The sequence below is a fragment of the Vidua chalybeata genome, chromosome 6, assembly GCF_026979565.1.
Source record: "Vidua chalybeata isolate OUT-0048 chromosome 6, bVidCha1 merged haplotype, whole genome shotgun sequence".
NCBI lineage: Eukaryota > Metazoa > Chordata > Aves > Passeriformes > Viduidae > Vidua > Vidua chalybeata.
The window spans coordinates 38,881,832-38,900,954 of record NC_071535.1 but is presented as its reverse complement, the minus strand read 5'-3'; the positions used below and the strand labels follow the sequence as shown (position 1 = coordinate 38,900,954).

The window sequence follows — 19,123 nt, the reverse complement described above, 5'->3', positions numbered from 1 at the left end:
GTCAGGGAAGCAATTCAATCAGCCATACTAAGGTTGTCTTTCATTTCATACTGAGCAAAAAGAAGTGTTTATTCCTTAAAGTGCAGTGAATTTGTTGGTTGAATATTTCATATCCAATTCTGGTCTGTGCATTCAAGACCTGCTGTCTTTTTACTTCTCTGCTTCATTATTTCTCTTGGCTGATTAGAGAGTACTGCTGTGTGGGGGTCCTTAGAGCTGGAACTTCTCGTGACTCATTTGATTTCTTCTGCTGAGACTTCACAATTAAATGTCTTAAGAGTTCTTGCTTCTCCTTTTGGCTCCTCTATCCCTCCTTCCTTGCTTGTTCACCTTTTCAGTCATGTATTGCTTCATGGATGATTTTTCTTGCTGTGGTTTAGATGCTCTGACTTCCCTGTGTCTCCAGATTTGATATAGGGAAGGGTGTTGCTGCTGTGTCTAGCTGGCTGCAGCTCATGCTTTTCTCCAAAAATATAGGGAACTTTTTTTCCCGTAAAAGCCAGAAAATTGCCATGGTACTTTATCTTTCTAATCTGGCTAATATACTTGATAAATAATCTCTTTTTGTTTCCCAGAGATAAAGAGAAGGATGTAAGGGACATTAAATAGCAATAGTTTTTACTGTCCATAGAGCACTGGGCAAGAAGTGACCCCTATGCTTATGCTGGATACCTGGCTAACAAGCCCTACTCTGCTTTCATATTTTGTGGGATTCAGAGGTTTTTTTCTCCTCAAAATTAATTTTGTCTTTTTTTCAGTTTCTTTACCTAGTGGCCTAGTAAGAGGCATGAAGAACTTGGCCTAGGCACTGTTTGTGTGCTTGTGGCCTCTAAATTTAAGTTAAAGCCTCTCCTGTGTCTCAGTCAAGGGTGAATTCATTCATAAATGCATTTAGTTTGTGGTAACAATAGAAGTAGTGTTGGAATCAGAATCTGAAGTAGTGTTTTTGTAGGTGTTAGTAATATCCTTCTTTTACACCAGCTTTTATGGACAGTAGAGGAGGAGGGAGGCACACTATACCTGTGTTTTTCAGTCTAATAAGATGTTCTCTTTCTACATGTGCTCCCCGTGTTTAACTTGTCACTGTTGTCATCTTACTGCTGATTGAATGCAACTGTCAACTGTAAACTTAGTCATGTCTACATAAAAGCATTTAATACAGTTTGTAATATATATATAAAGATTGTAATATTAGGTTATTACCAGATAGATTGATATGAGTGGGTTTTAAGGTTAGCTTTAGTAGAATCCTAAGCTAAAATGAAAAGACTTCCTGAGTTGTGGAATAAGAATCTCTGAATGAAGAATGACATCACTTTAGTCTTCCAGCATAACTGGTAAAAATAGATTCTTTATAGACAAATTATACATGTTGGACTTTCTAATTTCAAGTTCTTATTTGAGTATCTCATGTTGTATCACATAGTAAATTGAGATTTTTAAAGCTAAACTATTTTGACTTTTTCAAGAATTTTGATTTGGTCTCTTCTATAGACTTCCTTTAGTCTAGAACAGCTCTCTGATGTTGAAGACTGTAGGTGATGCTTCTAGGACTCCTTAGATAGTGCAATCTAATTGATTTCATTTGTAATTCTCAGTTTGTCACCATAATAAGAATGTGAAGGTGTTTCTGGAGGTGAATTTTGGCCATCTATGTCCCTATGTCCCTTGTCCCTATGTCTGCAGTAACTACGGGAACAAAAACAGAAATACAGGTTTGTTTCATCTGTCAGACTGAAAAGCAGATATATAGGACAGCGCACCAGCTCTGAAAGCCTGAGTCAAACCCTTCACTACAGTTCAAAAAAGACTTTCAAGCTAAGGCTAAAGGTGTGACTCTGGCTGACTCCTCTGTCTACTTTCAAGAGTGGGCTGCCTGACAGAATATAGATGAGAAGGAGCTTGGAGATGACACTATTTTCATGTCTCCAGCTTTTCCCTATTCTGTTTTATCCTTTTTCCTTTCCTGTAGGAGGGTTTGTGCTGGCATGGATCCACTCAGTTGTGCCATTGTCACAGGCTAGGAAGGTTTTTATTGTATCTCTATAACAAGATGGGCAGGCCTGAAGTCTTGTTTTAGTGCTTCATCAGTTTAATTTCTTTTGAGACACCACAAGCATCCAGACAGAAAGTATGAGAACTGTAGGCAGTGTTTTAGTGAGACCCTAATGGACCTTCTAGTTTTGTTGGAAGCAGGCTCTTGCTTTGCAAAGATGATTAATCACTTAGGGAAAGCTTGCAAGATTCAGAGTGATGTTATTTGGCGTTATTTGTCACTTTTAAATCCTTTTGTTTTAAGGCATGTTCTGGACCAAGAGTTGTGGTTTCTCAGATGGGCATCTTGCAAGGGTCTCCTCATAAGTGCATAAGATACATGAGTATCCATCATACTTGCCTCCTGCCGTTTTTGGTTGCTTTATTGACACTGTCTTGGCAAGAACTGCCAAATCTAAATTCTTCCAACAGCCTCTTGTCTTGAAAGGTTCTAAGATCACAACCTGCCAGCCAACTGCCACTGTATTCAAGCTGCAAGTCTTACATCCAGTGTCTTGTATGTAATTTTCATTCATTTTGGAGAATAGTGTGGTAGATTCTTTTTGGCCTCTTTTATAGGTGAAATGTTTGGTTTGGGAGTCTGGTTTGTGTCATAGTTAGTGTTCCACTTCAAGCTGGCATTCTGGTTTAACTTTTGTATTAAGAAGAAAAGTGCATATCTGATTAGACATTTGTATGAGATACCCAGGCAATCACTCTTCTTTTGGAAAGTCTTCATTTAAAGTATATTTTATTGTTAGCTTCTTTAGGAACCTTGACTGGGGCACAATACTTGACAATATTAAATAGTAACTGTCTGGATGCAATCGTGTCTGAACTAACATTAAGCACTGGGACAGAAAAGGGAAGACAACGGCTGTGACAATGTGGTTACTCAGTAGTGTGTATTTGGGTAGTAGGTTTGGTTTTGGATTCTGTTCTCTGTATTGCTCCTCAGGTGGAATGGTAGAAGTGAGTTTTGAGCAGGGATTTGTGTCATAGTGAGAATAAGCATGTGGTTTGCTTGATGGCTGAGACAGAAAGATTTTGGAAAGTTTGAATGAAGGGAGAGGTTGGAGATTGCCAGTTACTGAAATAACTTCTTCCTTACCCTTGTGACTGGAATCCATGTGTGTGTTTAAATCCAGTCTCTGCCTTTTTAGTCTGACTGTTTGCTAGAGACACAGTGCAATGGGAGTACTAACCTGCAGCAGTGCAGTCCATCCACTGTGCACCGTCTGACTTCCCTTATTACACCAACTACTAAGAGCACATGGGTAGAAGTTGGGCTCTTTTTGTAAAGTCTTGGTCTTTACTGTCCTCCTTTACAGCTGTCCACTGTGCACTCATTAATTCCAGAGTGGTTTTTTTTCCTATCTGACAACCTTCAATTTCTGCAAAAGAAACTTCTTCAAATAGTAGCCAGGTTTTCTTGGCAGGAGAAAGGAGAGATTGGAATGATTAAAGCTTTTTTATGATACTTTAAATAAGTATAGAGCTTTTGATCTACAGCTCCAGAATGCTGAGACAAGCTCTGTCATTGTGGACAGAGAAGCATGAGGAATCCCAGAGATAAAGAAAAAGGTTTACTCTGTTGGGGGTTTGTAGGTTAATGGGATGCCAACTGTTAAGCTCTCATAGGACATAGTGAAGGTGGATAAGAGAGATGACTTGATCAGTGGTAGCCTTTTGTTGTAGAGGTAGTGGTATCATACCCAAAGGACAAGATTTCTAAAAGCAATTAGGGTGGGGTTTTTCATTTTTCTCCTTGCCACCCTGATGTTTATATCTGAAGTTAACAAAAGACATATAGGAGATGTGAGAATCTTAATAAGCTCTTTGTGTCATTCAAGTGCTGATGGAAATGGATTTTTAGGGTCCATGACAGGTCAGTATACTGCAGAAAATGTAGCCATTTTTCCTGGAAATCTTAGGTGGGACAGTTTGTTATCTGTCTTTCTTGAGCATCTACAAATAATGTTCTTGCTAGCAATTTGCTATTTGAGTTCACATAAAGCAGGATTGCTATTTGTTTCTTTCTTCCCAGAGCTCCTTTATCTGTTTTTGTGGTTTTTTTATCTGCCTTTGTTTCTTGCCTCATATGGCACTGCATCATTGTTTTTGATGAAGATGGACCTTTACAAAAGTGGCTTTCAAAGCAGATGAAAATATGTGTAAATTGGTGGTCACTTTCTGGGTTTTTTTCTTCTCTGCCAGAGTTTCTGAAGCAGTTACCACTGGGATGTCGCTTCCAGATACAAAGCAACTTATGTTAACTATATTCATCATCTTAAACACAGTTTCAGGCTAAGAAGGTTACAGGTGCTGGATGAATGGGAGTGATACTGAACCTACTCTTTGAACTTAATTTTCTCAAGGATTAGAGTGTTAGCTTGTCTTGTGATCTACTCATAGTAGCCTGCAGCTTCATTTCCCTATTCTTTTAATATTTTATCTTTTGTGACAGTCTTCTGTATTACCCATATATTGGTCATAATGTCTAGTAATGCTGCATGGATGCAGTGACCAGGCAATAACTGTTTCCTTGCAGCCGTACTGCAGGATTTTGCTAACCTCTCCAGCATGATCTTGCTTTACCATTAAGTCACATTCCAGCAAGGCAAGTGTCTTCATATCAGGGTGGTGCCTTTAGAATGGTGGCAGTTGCCAGAAAAGCTCCTGTCATACCCCATACTGTTGGTTGCCTGAGTCTGTAGAAACGGTTTTGATGTCAAGATGGTACTTCTGAGTTTTTGTGCTGAATCTAAACTCGATCCATTGCTTTCCTTTTGCTTTTATTTTGTGTCTGTGCAACTCAGAAGTCAAACTAGGTCACCTAGTAGGTGAAGTCTGCTGTTAATGAGAGTAATTAGGAAGCAAGCTGTTACTGGTTTGTTGGTGGTCATGCAAAGCAGGTGGTCTGCATTCTTGAAGCCCATAGGTCTAACAGATCAGCGTTGCTTGTGAAGTTATGGTTTCAATTCTGTTTCCTTTGCAAGCATAACAGTGCAGTATGTTTTTTAAAAAGAGACAAAAGTTGATGCCTCTCTAGCTTTGGCTGCTGATGTTTGTGCTTTCTAATGATTCACTGTAGCTATGAAGTGTATCAGACTTATTCTGAAACAGCATCATCAATTTGTGAGCCCACCACACAGTAAGGTGATTAAAATAGAAATAACTAGATCATTAGAAATAACATGGATCATGTGCCTAGAAAAGAGTGAGTGCTTCATTCTAGTTCCAAATCAGTCTTTCTCTGAAGCAGTTAATCCTTGGCATTTTACAGGCAAGTACTGCTATTTCTCTTGACCTCTCATATGTGATGCTTTTCTGAAACACTTGATCTTCTGAAGTGCCATTTTTAATCTTGTAAATACATTTTCCCCTGAACAGTCCTCTGAGAGGTAATCAAGGCTGGGGTTTTTTTTTCTCTTTGGTCAGCAAAGCCATTAGTAACTCAGCAGTCTGCTATTTTATAGGAAGTTTTAGTTGATAAATAGATACACATTTTCTCTGGTGGTCCTTTCAAAAAGCTCCTAGTGAGAGATTGGCATTTCAGCCTTCAGAAGAATGCAGAATGATGGAAAGGCTTGAGTGACTTGTCTAACTCCTTTATCAATTACTGTGTTAAAAATCTAGCCTAGTTCCTGTCTCTCCAGCTGGCCACCATCACTCTTTGTAATTTGTCTACATTTTTATTCTTCACTTGGTTTTGGCTTCCCGTCTTACACTTCAGACTTTGCTCCACAGTCATACGTTTAATGCCAGGAAAGTCTTTTTGTGCAACAAATGCTTTTTTTTTCTTGTTTCTTGTTGTTTCTCTCAGTTCTGCCTTAAGTACTTCTTAAGTAATGACCATATCCTTCAAAGATGGGTTTATAAATGTATAACTTTTATTTTTACCAGATTATGTATGTTCTTTTAGATACACTTCAAAAGAACTATACAGTACTCATTTTAATCTGTGAATGTTAATATTTGTGCCCTTTTTGATAGAACCTATGCTCTTGACTTCCTCCTTTGTATCTACTTGTGGAAATAACTTTCTTCTTAGATAAGTTAGTTGTCTTTAATGTTTCATCTTTAACATAATCCTGGTTTTAGGTGAGATACACTTGTCCTCAGAGCCAGAAGTAGGGTGATCCCCTTTTCCTGGTTTGAGTTTGTAACTTCTCCAAGTCTTGAGGATTGTGAGTAAAGTAGCACATACTGTATGGAACCTTTATTTTCAAACAAGACACTAGTCTAACTGATCCAGGAGATATTATTTTAAATACTATGCCTGTATACAGAATTACAACCAGCTTGCAGTGTGGCTTTTCCTTTTGTCTTTCAGGATGCCTGTCACTCACTAAAATATTCAGAATGACAATGTTTTATATGTTTTGTGTTTACCTCTCTATTTTGAGAGGCTTTTTTACTAGAAGTGCTCCCATTTTTCTCTAAATTGATTTCTGATAGATGCTCAGGATCTTGCAGAATCAGACAGATTAAAAACTAAAGTGTTAATATCTGGTATTTGCTGCTCCTCTCAGTGGTGGAGCTAGTAGCTAACTTTCTGTCATAGTGTTCCCAACACTGTATGTTACTTACCCATCAGGATGCTGCTGGAAAGTAATCATGTTCTTAGAACCACCAGCGAAAGTGATGTTCCCTTCATCATCTCTTTTCTTACTTCTCTACGATTTGTAAAACGCAGTGCACACTTTGTCTTGGAGTATTATGTAACTCTAGAAGAGTACGCTCCTCTAAAGGTATGTATCATCTGTTTTCATCCAAATCAGTAGTGAATCCTGTGAGGTGAGTTGCAAGATTTCAGGATCTACTTCTGCTCTAGTATGGCCAGTTTAATATGACATCTTCCAGGATCCCTCTTTAGAGGACTTGCAGTGAGACCTGACCAACCACTAAAGCCAAATGAGTTTGCAGTGTCTGGTAACCTCCTCCTAGCTCTTGATAGGACCTTTGGGCTGCTCCTGCTCTCTGTCCTATCTCCTCTGAAGTAACCTACTGCAATTAACAAAAAAAATTACAGCAAGTCAGTACAGATAGTTCACATTTTCTCAGTGCTTCAAACATTGGTTTTTTTCTGCTGCATGAAGATGGTGCAACTTCCAGTGTCAACCTTAAAGGAAAGTAGTAGATGTCACTCAAACAATTATTTAACATTTCTATTGTACGTGAGTGTCTAACCTCTGCAATACAAATTGATTTAGCATTTTAAATTGGATTACATGAAACGTGATAAAATGCTGAAAATATGAAACAATTGGCTTGATGTGATACAATTTGATTCTTCTGAACTTACATAGCTTATTGGTGCTGGCTTTGATAATTAAATGGCTTTTCAAAATGGTCATTGTTGACCTAATTCTATTGGCAGTGTAGTCAGTGGGGGTTTTAATATTGACTACAATGGGAACAGTTAGACCAACAGATTGCATTAGAAATCCCATGCTGTGTGTTTAATTTCACTTCCTGATACAACAATCTCTAAATATTAAAGTGAATTCTTGCCAAGACAGAAGCGCAGAACATGGCACTTTTTTTGTCCTTACTGTCTTCTGTATCCACTGTTATTAGTGCTGTAGCCAAGTTACCAGATGAAAAAGAATGCCTTTTTCTCCAAACTTTAGGATGCAAAATTTTGCATCTCTCTCTCTGTTTTCAGAGCTGATATTGCTGGTCCATTAAATTTACATTGGTCAATTTTTCTCTCAACATGCAAACAATACAACAGAAGAAAAATCCAAGGGGATTTGACTGTCTTATCCAATTTAGGATAAACTTGCATCCTTCTTATGCCCTATTAAATGTCCATAATTCTCCTGAATGTTTGGGAATTGCTTTCTTTTCATGCTCCACTGTAGGTTGGTGTTAATATTACTTCTCCCCTACCAACTCTTATTCTCAACATCACTGTTTTGATTTGTCCCACTATGGTATCTGAACAAATGATGAATAACCTGAATTTTGAGCCAGACCTTAGAAGTTATTTTGACCATTTGTTGGTTCTTGCAGTTTTCCTGCTGAGACAAATTAGTCTGTTAATAATTAGAGTATTACGTTTCCCTTGTCACCTTGCTGTGGTTTATTTCATTTATTTTAGCAAGGTTATTGAGTTGCTTTATAGCAGAGGCTTTTTTATGTAGACACACACACACTGAGATATTTGCTTTCCACTTCTGCAGGTAATGTTAATTAAACTATCCACTGTGAATCATTAGCTAATGAATCTGTAGGTAGTTGACACTAAATAGAAAGTAGAACATTAGATCTTTGTCAGTACTTTAGGGAGCCTTAGAAACTTCTCATTTCTTGCTGGAGTGCTTCACGCTGGCACTGCAGAATGCTAACATCTGCTCTCCTCCCTCTGTCAGCAGGCTGTATGTGGTACAGAAATAACACAAAGTGCCACCCATTTTCACTGATCTGTAGGTCGTTCTTTATTTTCCTTTTTAGAGGGTGCAGAAATAATCTTCAGCTGGCACCAGAGTAATATCAGCAATTCTAGGTTTGCAACACTAGACTAGACACTCTTGCATGTAGTTGTTGAGCATGGGAGTTTACATATAAATGATTCTATAAATTAGTAATTCAGAGTAATGTTTAGTAATATTCTTCTTTACCCCAGGGGAGTGTATCTTATGCTTCTACTTACAGTAAATAGGAATTCTATCATTCTTGAAGGATAGCCACCATTTCTTACTTCCTACAATCTTGAGTTAGAGGACAGGTGGCCATTGGGATGTGGGTTTTTTTTTTTTTTTCTTAAGGGATGTTAAAAATACATGTCTGTGTTTTGAATTAGTAGAGGCTGTCTCTGTCATGGTGAAAACTGAAAAAAAAAGCCCAGTCTATATTTTTCCCTTATAGTTATTTTCCCATATTGTCAGGAGATTTTGTGCACAGTAAATAAATAGGGAAGTACAGGATGGACTTCTCACATCAGAAAGTCGCTTTGCTTAGAAAATGTTTTTGTGGATGTTAAGACCCGTGGCTAGTTGCAATTGAAAAAAACTTGAACAATTAGTTCCTCTGGGTCTCTTGATTTAGTCTGTAGACTTTGCCCTTTTATCTCCTTTTGTTTGCTGGAGCTAATTCCTCATTCCTTTTGAAACCTGCTGCTGAGATTCTCTTCAACTGGAGAGTTCTGTAGAGTGTAGTCCTGCTGTTGTTCCTCTTGCTGATATTTGTCCATTTCAAAAGTACCTTCCAATTCTAGTAGACGTCTAAAGCAAATGCAAACCCTGAAAACGGTTTTGTTGCTTTTCTCCCAGGGTTGCATATCAGTGTTGTTTCAAAAGGTGCTACATGGAGGTTTTTAAAAAGTATTTCTTGCCTTCTGCTAGCTCTTACTGTGTGTAGCAAGATCTGGAACATGACATTTCTTTTTCCTTTGGTCTTTTCTCTTTAGCAACAAAAGCTGATATGTCAGCACTCAAGTTTGCAGGATTCCCTCTGTTATTGATCTGCATCTTAATAGGCTGGAGGCCTGTGATAAAAGAACAGCAGTAGCTTTTACATTTCTGATCTCAGGAACCCTGCTGGTTACACAAAATCTTGAGGGTGAGGTGCGGCTTTGGCTGTGAACTGCAAATGCTGCATCTGCAGTGGGAGGAGAAATGGAAGCTTTGAGCTTGGATTTAGATTTGGTTTTGGTGAAATAGCTTGAAACGCTAACGAGCTTTGCAGAAGAACCTCTGCTTTTGTGTTCCTGGGTTCCTCAAGTGTGTGGGAAACAGCCACGTAATAGACTTTCTTCTCAGCCCACGTTTCTTGCTCACTGACTTTAAAAAAGAAAAAAAAAAATATAAAATGCGCAGCTTACTGGAGTGGGTTTGAAATGTGCTGCTAGTGCATTGCATAAGGAATATTTAATTTCCTAGTGATTTCAAGGCTCTGCAAGTAATATTCTCCCCACAACTGCTTGGGAAGGAGACAGGGCTGCAATTACAGATGGGGATTTGGAATCCATGGAGAGCAGACTTGTTACTTGTGCAAGGTCATACAGAGAGTAAATTTCTGAACAGAGAAGGCGGCGCTGTTAAGGTCTCTTTCAGAACTCCAGAGTCGCTAAGGGAGTCGTCTTATTTTCCTTGCAGTTTTAGTGCTATATAATTACAGGTCCCCTTGTGGCCAAAGAATGCAATATCAGGAATTTTGTGTGATGTGGAAGGTCCTCCAGTTTGATCTCCTGCTTGTTGTACAGCTGTCATTACCAAAATCAGACTGGGCCGCCCGTAAGTTTGTCTAGCTCCTATCTTGAGACTTACACGGATAGCAGCTCTGCAGCCTCTCCGTGAATGCCTACTCAGTGTTGCACTGCCCTCCTGGGGAAGTGCCTTCCTGTGTCTGCTGTGGGACAGTGGATGCTAGACCCTTTCCCCTTTGTCCTCAAGGCCCAGACGTTTATTGTGAAACAGAATGAGATGTTGTTAAGGAGATGCAATTTTGTCTGATGCCACCTAACATTTCTGATTTAACTGGAAGAGCTTATGAAAAGTGAGATAGTTTTAAGATCTGATGGCACTTAAACTGGACCTTCAAGAAAAGAACACAAAAGAATAGTCTGCAGATTATGCTCTTTTGCAGGCACTTCTGGGAATGAAAATGTGAACTTTAATAGATCTCTTTGACTAACAAAAGGGAATTTTGAGGACTGGGGTGAGCTTGCCTTTTGCTTTCCTGGTCAAAATTCTGATGTTTCTCTTTCATTTGCTCAGGTGCTGACATTGATTCATTGACTCTCTGTGGTTTTGTTGATACTTCTGAGACATTGTCAAACAGGGAAGAAAGTGGACTTTTAGGTTACCCTTATATAAAACTGGCAGAGGATTTGGTACAGTTACTTGTGTGAATTTGGAACATTCGAAGCTTAAGAACCGTTGAATCTCTGTAGCATACTCAGGTTGACAAGGTGATGTCACTGGTGTTTTGTTTTCTTGGAAAATACTTTTATTACATAGTATTTTTAATGTTTAGTAATTTTCTTTCTTTTGCTGAAGGGACAACGGAGACCGATCCAGGCACCGAGCTCCCCGGAATGCCCGCATGTCTGCACCGTCGCTGGGGCGCTTTGTCCCGAGGTAAGGCATCTGTGTGTAAGAGCAAAAGGTGTGGAAATCCTGGAGGTACCAGCAGCACAGCTCTCTGGTTCTTTCAGGTGGTTTCCTTTTCTTGCACAGGGCTTCTTTATCCTTGGTTTGCAGTTTCTGGGACTCCCAGGATGGCGTGTTAGTATGAGCCTCACATCCTGTGATGTTTGAAAGATAGCATGGTCTTAGTGCTTTTTACTTACAGGTTGAGGTCACAGTGTGAAGGCAGAATAGGAAGAGAAAAGAATCTGATCAGAGATTCTCAACACAATGTGCTGGTTTGAGATTAGGAAACTGTTGTGGGAGGGTAGAGGATTTGTTTAGTGCTGATCTTTGCAGCCACGTTGATCAGAGGAGGATCTAATCTGTAACTTACTTTCCGTTTGAAGCAGGGAAGCGGTTGGCTAAGCAGAGGATTCCAGCCTTCCCTCGACTGTAGTCTGCTGGAATGTAGTCATATTTTCTCAAAGTAATTGCAGTGGCTCTTTAGAGCTGTAGTACACAGAATGGCTTTCTCCATGTTTTACTCTCTTTGTTTTGCAGACGCTTCTTGCTGCCAGAGTACTTGCCTTATGCTGGGATTTTCCATGAACGAGGACAGCCTGGCTTGGCCACCCATTCCTCTGTCAACAGGGTCTTGGCAGGTAATGAGATTTCCTTGTTTGCAGTAGTCATGTATATTAGTGGTGTTTTCTCGTGAATCTGAGCAGAGAAGCATTGAAAGCATTGATGAAGAAAATTAATTCCAACTTTTGAGGTTCTGTTTAAGTTGTCTGAAGCAAGAGAAAGGACTGTTGGATTGATGTAGTAAGCTGTCATTAAAGTGCTTGAGCATTGCAGATTCCACACTACAGGTATATGTGTGGAAGTGTCTGCATGAATTGGGGACGGGTGTTAACAATTCTCCCTTTATTTAACTTCTTTTCCTATTCCTAGATTTTTTTTTTTAAACAACCTGACAGACTAATGATCAGCTTGCTGCAGGTCCTTCTAATTGAATTATAGGGTGCCTTGTTCATGTTCCGGCTAGGAAGATGCACACAAGGCAATGTGGGATTCAATTAGGATCTTAATAAGTGCATATTAAAAAACTCAGCTGCCACCACACAGGCATTTGGGAGCCTTAGAGGGCAAGCGGAGGTGGAAAGGGAGGTGGGGGAAAGAGGAGGAGGAGGAGTATGGCAGTCTGGCAGTTCATGAATGAGATGGTTAGATGACACATATCTTGAGGGTGAGTCTTTTTTGGCTGGGTCTGAGTTGCTCTGTAATTAACCCCAGTGCGGAGGAGTAATTTTGGAGCTTGGGGTGGAACAAGAGATGATGTATGGACAGGTAGGTTGGGATGTGGTTTTCCTCCTCCTTTAGGTAATCACGGGACCAGAACTGAAAGGAGTGCTGAAAGGTTTCTCAAGAGGCTGCATGACTCTTTACCTTATCCTAAGGCACAATCAACTATGCCTAAGCCATTTTTGACAGGATTTATCTAACCTGTTTTTATTGGAGTTTTCCCAATCATTTTGGGGTACAACTGGTGCCAGTTTTGCAGTGGTGGTTTAGTATGGCAGTAGTCTTGTCTTTGATAATAGATTTCCATCATCTTCCAGACTTCTGTCTCCCTGGACATTTTGGGCTGAGTGGTTCCTAGGGCTGTTGAGTTGTAAGAACTCAGCCAAAGTCTCATGCGAAGGACCTCTGCTTGTATCCCTTAGGAAACAGTGGAGCTAACCTGTAGCATTAGCTGATGCATGTACTTGCCTGTGCTTGCTGCCTGTGTGGGCTTTGGCTGTTGGCACGGGGAAGCAGCACACTGGCAGAGAATTACTTGCTGCCAGGCAACACTGCAGAACTCTTGTGTCGCCAAGCTTTGCTGGAGACACCTGCCTTCATCCATCCTCCAGGCCTCCTTGCAGTTTGCCTGTTCCATTGTGGCTGGGAAATAGCCTGGCTTTTTCATCTACACCTTTTGGGGAATTTGAACCCCAAACCACGCATGCTTACTTTTACTTGCATGTATGCCAAGAATAACAAAGACAGAAACAGTAATCATGGAAGTTTCAAAAAACAAGATCAGTCTTTTCTGTGTGTTGTTGTGCTGAGCCTTTGTAAGGCAAGGTTTGTTCACTCTGGCAGTGTCGTGGAACCTCACACTGGAATGGCTGGGACTCCACAGTAAAGGCTTTTATTAACTTAAATATAAAATTAATTCTTCCAATGCAGTAACTGCTTGTGTTGTGTTAATATTTGGTTTACGTTAACCAAGCTTTCAGCTTTCAAAATGTTTTTTTACATCCATGCTAAAAACTTGTTATATGTTGCAGGAAAAAGGAGAGTTGGAAGTGCAAATATTAGGTGGAGGCATGACAGGCAGGAACTAGAAGATGAGATTGCAATTGTGGAATAACCAGAGAATTTCTTATACTTGTTATGTTGGTCAGCAGCATTGTCATGTTTAGTATTGTATTTCAGAGCCATTGAAAGTTACAGTGCTGATAGTATACTTTCCTTTATATTTAGCCTGTGCCAAGGCTTGTGGTAGCTCTTTCTTCAGTATCATGGTGGTAAACCTCTATTCAAACTCAGAAGTACTTTAACCCTGGCCTGGTAGTTATGCATGGGGCTGACAGCCTTGGCTGAGGAAAAAAAACAGTCGTCTTATTTTCCCATTAACAAAGGCTAATCTAAGCTCAAATGCTTTGAATTACTTTATTCTACCATGTATCCAAACTGTCATTTTTGAATTATGTTTAAATGCAAAAAAAAACAAATGTATTCTTATGTAAGCTCTACAGCATTTGAGAAGAGATACCAAAAAACCCTGTAGTGCTAACCTGACAGTTTTATAAAAACTGACAGTAGATTTCTGTGATCAAGTAAGACTGAGAGCTGCTGTTCGGGAAAATACATCCAATTGTACTTCTGCTTCTGTCCACTGCCCCATTTACTGCTATATGCTGAAAGGAAAACAAAGGATTAGATGGAGATCTTAGTGTGTGAATTACTGTGGTGTGCTGACTAAATTTCTTAATGTCAGAGCTCTTGCTGTCAGGTTCTGTCCGTTTACTTTCAGCTCTCTACTTTATGTGAACAGCTTTCTGTTAAGTGTCATTCTCACGCAAGTGTTAGACAGACAATTGCTGCACGCTAGGGAGGACTGCCTTGAGATTAAGTCCTTAGAGTCAAGTTCAATGAACCCCTAAAAGTTACAGGTTATCTCTACAGATCGACTGGTACAGCAATGCAGTGGGTTGGGCAGAATGATTAACATGCCAGGCAGAGCTTAGGTCAAATCAGAGCCCTTTGTACTAGTCAGGGGACTGGTGGCCACCCTTGTGCCAAGGCACTTCCAGGCAAAACATGGGAGAGGTGGCAGCAGATGGGTAGAGTAGGTGGGAGCCCAGGGGGAGAATGAAGAGATACCAGTCAACATGACAGACAGGGACATCTCTTGGCCAGCAACCTAATTTGCATGGAGCACTGGAGCAGCAACTTGCCCCAGTAGCACCTGCCTGCCTCATTATCTTCTGGTGCAGTTCAGATCTCTCAGCTGATACAGAATGCTGCATCACTGTGCTTTCTGGCACCAAGTAAAACACCATGTGAAAATACATTACATCAACATTGTTACCTTTAGCATTGAAACTTGTAATCACACCAAAAAGTGTTGGTAGTTTGACAAGATATATTTTTCTGTAAAGTCTATGTTGATTGGCAGTAATTACACTGTCCTCCTTTAATCCTTTATTAACTGAGTCTTATATCAGCCTTTTCATTATTTTGTCTGGAATCAATGTCAGGTTGACAAGACTGACAGTCTCATCCTATTTCAACCTTTTAAAATACTGGTATAACACTAGCATATTTTTCAGTCTTCCATATTCCCCTGTATTTCAAGACTCATCAAGAAACCTAAGAGTTCATTTGGCAGCTCTATTAAGGCTTTTGGTAGTGTGGGCTGCAAGCCACTCTCTGCACTCCTCTCTCCTTGGTGAACTGCCCCAAGTGATGGAGTTGTGGTCTCCAAGGAGACATCCATACAGTGAAAGCTAGTTGAAGTGGTTGGTTGCTAAAGTGGTGATGAAACCAGTAAATATATTCTGGTTTCACACTTCATATGGCTGATTGATTGCATGTAGCAATGTAGGTGGAATACTGCATCTTGGGGCCATTTCAGTCTTAAAGACTCTTGGGTTCTCTGCCATTTGTGGGCCAACAGAGTGGGGGCTTGATTTTTGGTTTGGTTTTCTTTTTCCTTCTTTTTTTGAATTTCTTTTTCCCTTCTACACTTCCCAAGAGATACCAAAAAGATGCTCTGTGGGATGAGATTACACCTTTTCTAGTGGGAGTTAGTACAGCTGCAAAGCTCAGCAGCGTTAATATGTCCAAGAAACACACAGCTCAGTATTGTGTTTACTACCTCTTACCGCTTTTTTGAAATGTTTCAGTAAGCTGAATATTTCTGCCCACTGTTTTGTTTGGGTTTGTTGTTTGTTTGTTTCTTTGGTTCATTTATTTGTTGCTTTTGGTTTGGTCTTTTTGTTTGTTTTTTTTTAAATAAATTTCTCTTTGTCCTAAGTTGCATTGGGAAGCAGGACATTGTTAAGTTGTGATGGCCAAGTTATAGATATTTTTTGGCATCTGGTAGCACAGAACGAGGATGTCCATTTTAATATATTTTTTTTAAATCAGTAGATACATTTAAAAGAAAAGATCTGCATCATTGCCTCTGAAGTGCTTGTGACCTCTTGTTCCCCTCTGTGAACTTTTGCCTCAGGCTTTATAGTAATTGACTGATTTGGGATGGACAGAGACATGCTAATAGTATAGTGAAACAAAGAAGGCTTTAGTTTCAGTTCAGTGGAAGCTTAGGGGAAGAAGAGAATCAGTGTTTCCCAAGGAACCTTGCCGAAGGCTTTAAAAGTTGACACAAGTACCATTTTGTTGGCGTTTCTGTTACTCGTTAGGCAACATGCAGAAGAAAGTTAATGGTGGAGTTACCTAGCTTTGTGAAATGCTTCTGTCTTGCCTCACTTTGTTTTAATAGGCTTCTATTCAATTATGTGTATCTCAACAAACAAAATATTTTTCCTTGTGTGGTCATAGGTCATGTTTATCTGTTCTGGCTTTGCCACCAGACTTTATCTGCTTAAACACAACTCAACACAGCTGCTCTGAATCTTCCACCTTGTGGAGACATACAGATTCCACAGGGCTTAAGGTCTGAGTGATACAAATTCTACGTTTACAGTTCCTGAGTGATTTCATTGCTATCTCAGGGTAATAAATTCAGACCAGAGACTGAGCACTTACATGTAGTCAAAGAATGAGCTTGATTACAGATTTTTCCATATCCCACACCTATTCAGGGTATAGCTTGCCTGGGCAATAATGGTTCAGCTTTGGATATCTCTGCTGGAGTGGCCAAAGCAAGCTGTCTGTAGCCTTGGTACACTCGGGTGGGGCTGAGGCTCTTGATGAAGCTAAGAATCAGTTGATCCCTTTAATGGGAGTCTAGAATTTCAAAGTGTGAAGTTTGGCTGTTGTTTTCCCAAAATCCCATAAGCTATGCTGTTCTTTAGAGCTTTACTTCCTGGGAGAATTCAATGTCAAGTGTCTTCTGGTGAATTTCTATTCTTCAACCAGCAACTGCTAACATGCAACTCTTAGAGTGTATGAAGTTTCATCGTGGTGAAAGTTGGCTAAGATGGATAATGTCATCCTTCTGGGACAGGAAGGATGTGATTGAGCATGTGGTAGTTCTCCTGATAAGAATTATGATGATGGCCTCTCACCAGTGACATGCACTAGTTAAGGTGCCTCTTGGAGCACATTCCCAATCTGTTAATCGCTCTAGCTTTATTTAGGGCTGATGTTCACAACTGAATGCCTCTAACCTAAAGCCAGCTAAATGGATATCTTTGAGCATGTGGTACATGCAGCTGCATAGAATATTGGTTGCCATTGCAAGTTGAGTTAGCCCTGCAGTAAGCTTTCACTTCTGCTCTAATGATAGAACTGATCATGATAAAAGGCTTCTTGGCCTTCAAAACCATGTTGAAGGCAGATCTCCAGTTCCTCTGGCATTTCAGGTGTGATTGCCTCCTGTGGCTCAGGCCATCTTGACCTAATCCTGTTCAGTCATGTACAGTATGCTGTTAATTCTGTTCTGAGATGCTCCCATCCCTCAAATGTGCTTGTGGTGATGCGCAGCTGTGCAGGGTAAGACAAAGATAACTTGAGATCTCCAGAAGGCCAGCAAAAGTTGATAGGAAGACACATTGCCAGTTGTCTCTGATGTACCCATGTTTTTCTCAGTATTAGTAGTTATGTATTTTCTGTACAGTTCCCTGAGATTTGAGTGTTATTCTGAATCTGTACCTTCAGTTGTCCATCACTGGCTTATTGATATTGGCTTGCTTTTGCCTTTTCATCCGAGACAGCTGTGTGAATTTGAATTAGTGTCCTGATCTAATCCTGCTTTTCACAGTAGAGCGTTCTGTAGAATAATAGAATCAATGAACATAGCTGTGTGGCTTTCTATGCTGCGTGTTTCTGTTATAAGTCTATTTGGTACTGCTAAATATGGAAAGATGTGAACCTTTGAGTAACTTCATTTTTATGGTCTTTCTGTGATCTACGTCAATGGACGCTAAATGATATAAGAGGCTTAAAATATGCCTCAGATTCTTCTGTGACTTGAGAGCTACAGATACCTGTCACCTTCATCACAGACTTGAGAACAGTTTATATAATTTCTGTGAAAGTGCAGCCTTTCATGAAGAAGTGTAAGGACAAAAAGAGGCTGTATGGCTGAATTGCAAATGAATGAGCTTCTTACAGGAGGAAATGATGGTGTGTTCCTTCATGGGACTGGTGAAAGGTATCCTCAGAAATTTTGGTTTCCTCAACATGGTGCTTAAGCTTTTGAAGACAGTAGGATTTTGGAAATGTGGCAAAGACTTTAGTTGCATGACATCCTCTCATGTAAGTCTTCACTTACAAATTTGCTTCATGTATTCTAAAAACACTCTTGAGCACCTCAGCTCTTATCTGCCTTTGTCTCTCACCAGCTGGTGTTTTCCTAGATCAGCCTTCAACCATGAACGTTTTTAATGTTGCTGCTAAATTACAGTAGAGTATCTCATAAATAAAATCTCCTGGTAGTTCGGTGTTCTATGTGCAGAATAAAGTCATATACTGTAAGTTAACTTTCTCGTAGTATTAGATCCCTTCTTGACTTCCAGTTCATGAATTCTGTAGCGTTGGCTACAGGATGATACAACATCATGATTATGGTCAGAAGGTGAACTTCTTAGCACACATTCTGCAAATGAAATCCCTCTCCCAGAAGATAGAAGACAGTTAATGCTTAAAAAAAACAAGTCTAGAAAACAACTTGTACTACACAACTTTGTGGTGACACTGGGATCAGAGAGCTGATCCACAGTTTCTACATTCTTCCTAGCAGGTCCATCTTTATAATGCTTAAGTAATTTTTCCCTATATTGCAGGACACCAGTGAGTTTGTTTTTTCCGGCTCTGTGCTTTAATTGGCAGTCCAGCTGCCTCTTTTCTGGTGCTGTAATGTCTGTCGTCCTGTATGTTGTACCTTGGCACAGTGAAAACTGATAGGTAGTTGATGCAATTAGCCTTTGAATGACCTACAGGCAATCTCTTCGGAAATGCTAGTCCAGTGCAAAGACCCCCACAAATGTTCCTATGCTACTGGCATTTGTTTTGATGCAGATAAATACTCCTTTGAGAGTTCTGTCTACCTAGATGTCTCCTGAAAGTGGGTGATAGGTAGTGTTAAGGGAAAGCCATTAACATTTGCATTTATGTGATGGAAGAGGTTGTGTGTGTTGTTTCCAGTTAGCCTTTCCCTCACATCCAAAATATCAAATTCAGCACTGAGAGTCTGAGCAGTAACTCATCCTTATTTTGTTGTCCGCTCCTGCTGTACACTGTCATACACAAAAAGCATAGAAAGTGTC

The 19,123-nt window shown here is 39.9% G+C and overlaps 1 protein-coding gene across 1 annotated transcript in view; it reads left to right on the top strand.

Moving 5' to 3' along the window:
• AMBRA1 (autophagy and beclin 1 regulator 1) overlaps nt 1–19,123 on the top strand; it is a 126,282-nt gene that overhangs the window by 38,518 nt on the left and 68,641 nt on the right. The window contains exons 10-11 of the mRNA XM_053945599.1: nt 11,043–11,123; nt 11,676–11,776. Of these exons, the coding sequence (XP_053801574.1) occupies nt 11,043–11,123; nt 11,676–11,776 (182 nt within the window). The remainder of the gene's footprint in view (nt 1–11,042; nt 11,124–11,675; nt 11,777–19,123) is intronic.